This window comes from Macrobrachium nipponense, chromosome 45 (genome assembly GCF_015104395.2).
Source record: "Macrobrachium nipponense isolate FS-2020 chromosome 45, ASM1510439v2, whole genome shotgun sequence".
Classification (NCBI taxonomy): Eukaryota; Metazoa; Arthropoda; class Malacostraca; order Decapoda; family Palaemonidae; genus Macrobrachium; species Macrobrachium nipponense.
Window position 1 is genome coordinate 23,888,030 of NC_061105.1, and position 1,927 is coordinate 23,889,956.

The window sequence follows — 1,927 nt, forward strand, 5'->3', positions numbered from 1 at the left end:
GAAGAACGAAGATGATAAGACTAACTATAATGCCTTGGCTGAAGAGGCCAAGATGAAAGGAAACATGCTCTACAAGCTAGGACGCCTGGAAGAAGCTTGTGAATGTTTCCTCAGAGTGCTGGATGTGGCCGACGACCAAGCGGACTACAGACTAAGGCTGGGATTGTGTCTCCTGTTGCTTGGCAGACACAGCGAAGCTATGGTCCAGCTTGAGGGATTAAATGGTCGAGAAGATTTGGTTGCAGCCGCCAAAGCCCTCCAAAGAATGCAACGTCACGGTTGCCCCTACTACATCCTGGGAATTGCAGAAACTGCTAATTTGAAGGACATAGAGTGGGCTTGCAGGAAGCGGACGCTCAAATTCGACCCTGATAGGTGCCAAGGGTCTGAAGAAGAGCGACAATGCAGGAAGGAAATCATGCAGAAGGTAAACTATGCCAACAATCTCCTGCATGATGCTGAGGAAAGAGGAGAATACGACGCTGTCAGGGAGTTCATCAAGGACCTGGCAGCTAAAGTATTTCAAGATCCTCAGGAGCCCATGAAAGTAAAGAGGAAGAGACCTAGAAGGACAGCGAAGAGGACGAACACTAAAGGAAACTAGGAAGAAATGACAGGAGAAACAACCCCTGATTAACCAACACGGTGAGGAACTTTGACTTGTCACCAGTTGATGATGTTGCATCGTGTTCCAGAGCAGCTGTGATCTTCTCGGCCCATTCGGTGGCTTGACTGTGAGATGGGTGTTCACTGCTGCTCCCCCCGGCAGCAACCAGCAACGGGAGGTCCCCCCACCTCCTACACACCCATCCTGCAATCAAAACCATCGAATGGGCCAAGAAAATCGCACTGCCTCTGGAGCATGACGCAGCATCATCAACTGGAGACCAGTCAAAAGCCTTCACATGGGCTGTTTCTTTGTAGTTGTGGAGACAAGCGTTGTGATTGGTCTTTTCACCAGGCTTCCCTGGCGATTCTCTCGTCTTCCTGACAAAGGCAGGAGGACCAACTCTCAGCATGAAAGCGAACAGTTATTCGGAGGAAGGAGGAACAGCTCTCAGGATGAGAGCCAACAGTTATTCAGAGGAAGGAAGACCAGCTCTCAGGATGAGAGCTAACAGCTGTTCGGAGGCTGGAGGACAAGCTCTCAGGATGAGAGCTAACAGCTATTCGGAGGGCCACAGGGCACCCCCTCTCCTGCCAAATGATACCCTCTGGAATAGGTATCGATACTAAATCACCTGAGTTGAAAGCAACCTCTGGTGTGGCGTCAAAACCCTAAGTTAATGCCTTCTACTTCATATGTGAATTGGGTTATGTACTGCATGTTAAATCCCATCTTTTGCATATACTCTTGTGGCAACCTCTGGCGTGGCGTAAGAACCCGTAAGTTCAATGCCTTCTATATATGCAAAATATGGGTTATGCAATGCATAATGGCTCCATTACTTGCATATCCACCACTGGTGTCACCCTCTGGCGCGGCGTAAAAAACCCGTAAGTTCATGCCTTAATTATAGCAAAATATTGGTATGGAACCATGCATACTGGGCTCCTTCCTTTGCATTAAGACTACTGTGGCCAACCCTCTGCGGTGGCGTAAAAAACCTCGTTAAGTTTCAAAAATATATTTCGATATATTGCAAAATTAAAATGGGTTAATGCCAATGCATTATGCCTCCAATACTAGCATATAATAACTGTGGCAAAACCTCTGGCGTGGCGGTAAAAACCCGTAAGTTCAATGCTTTCTATATATGCAAAATATGGGTTATGCAATGCATAATGCTCCATACTAAGCATACGACTGTGGCAACCTCTGGCGAACGGTTGTAAAAAAACCCGTAAGTCATGCCTTCTATATGCAAAAAATGGGTTATGCAATGCATAATGGTTCCATTATTGCATATACTACGTGGCAACCTTC

At 47.0% G+C, this 1,927-nt stretch overlaps 1 protein-coding gene across 1 annotated transcript; it reads left to right on the forward strand.

Moving 5' to 3' along the window:
• The first annotated feature begins 52 nt into the window (after positions 1-52).
• LOC135214196 (dnaJ homolog subfamily C member 7-like) lies at positions 53-866 on the forward strand. The gene is made up of 2 exons (XM_064248264.1): positions 53-547; positions 696-866. The coding sequence occupies exons 1-2, from the start codon at positions 53-55 to the stop codon at positions 864-866; spliced, it is 666 nt and encodes a 221-aa protein (XP_064104334.1).
• Positions 867-1,927: the final 1,061 nt, after the last annotated feature.

Bases quoted from the DNA above. Each gene is read 5' to 3' on its own strand.
- LOC135214196 (XM_064248264.1), top strand. From the start codon at position 53: ATGAAAGGAAACATGCTCTACAAGCTAGGACGCCTGGAAGAAGCTTGT. The intron at 548-695 runs GTAAAGAGGAAG...ATCGTGTTCCAG, and splicing joins ATCCTCAGGAGCCCATGAAA to AGCAGCTGTGATCTTCTCGG.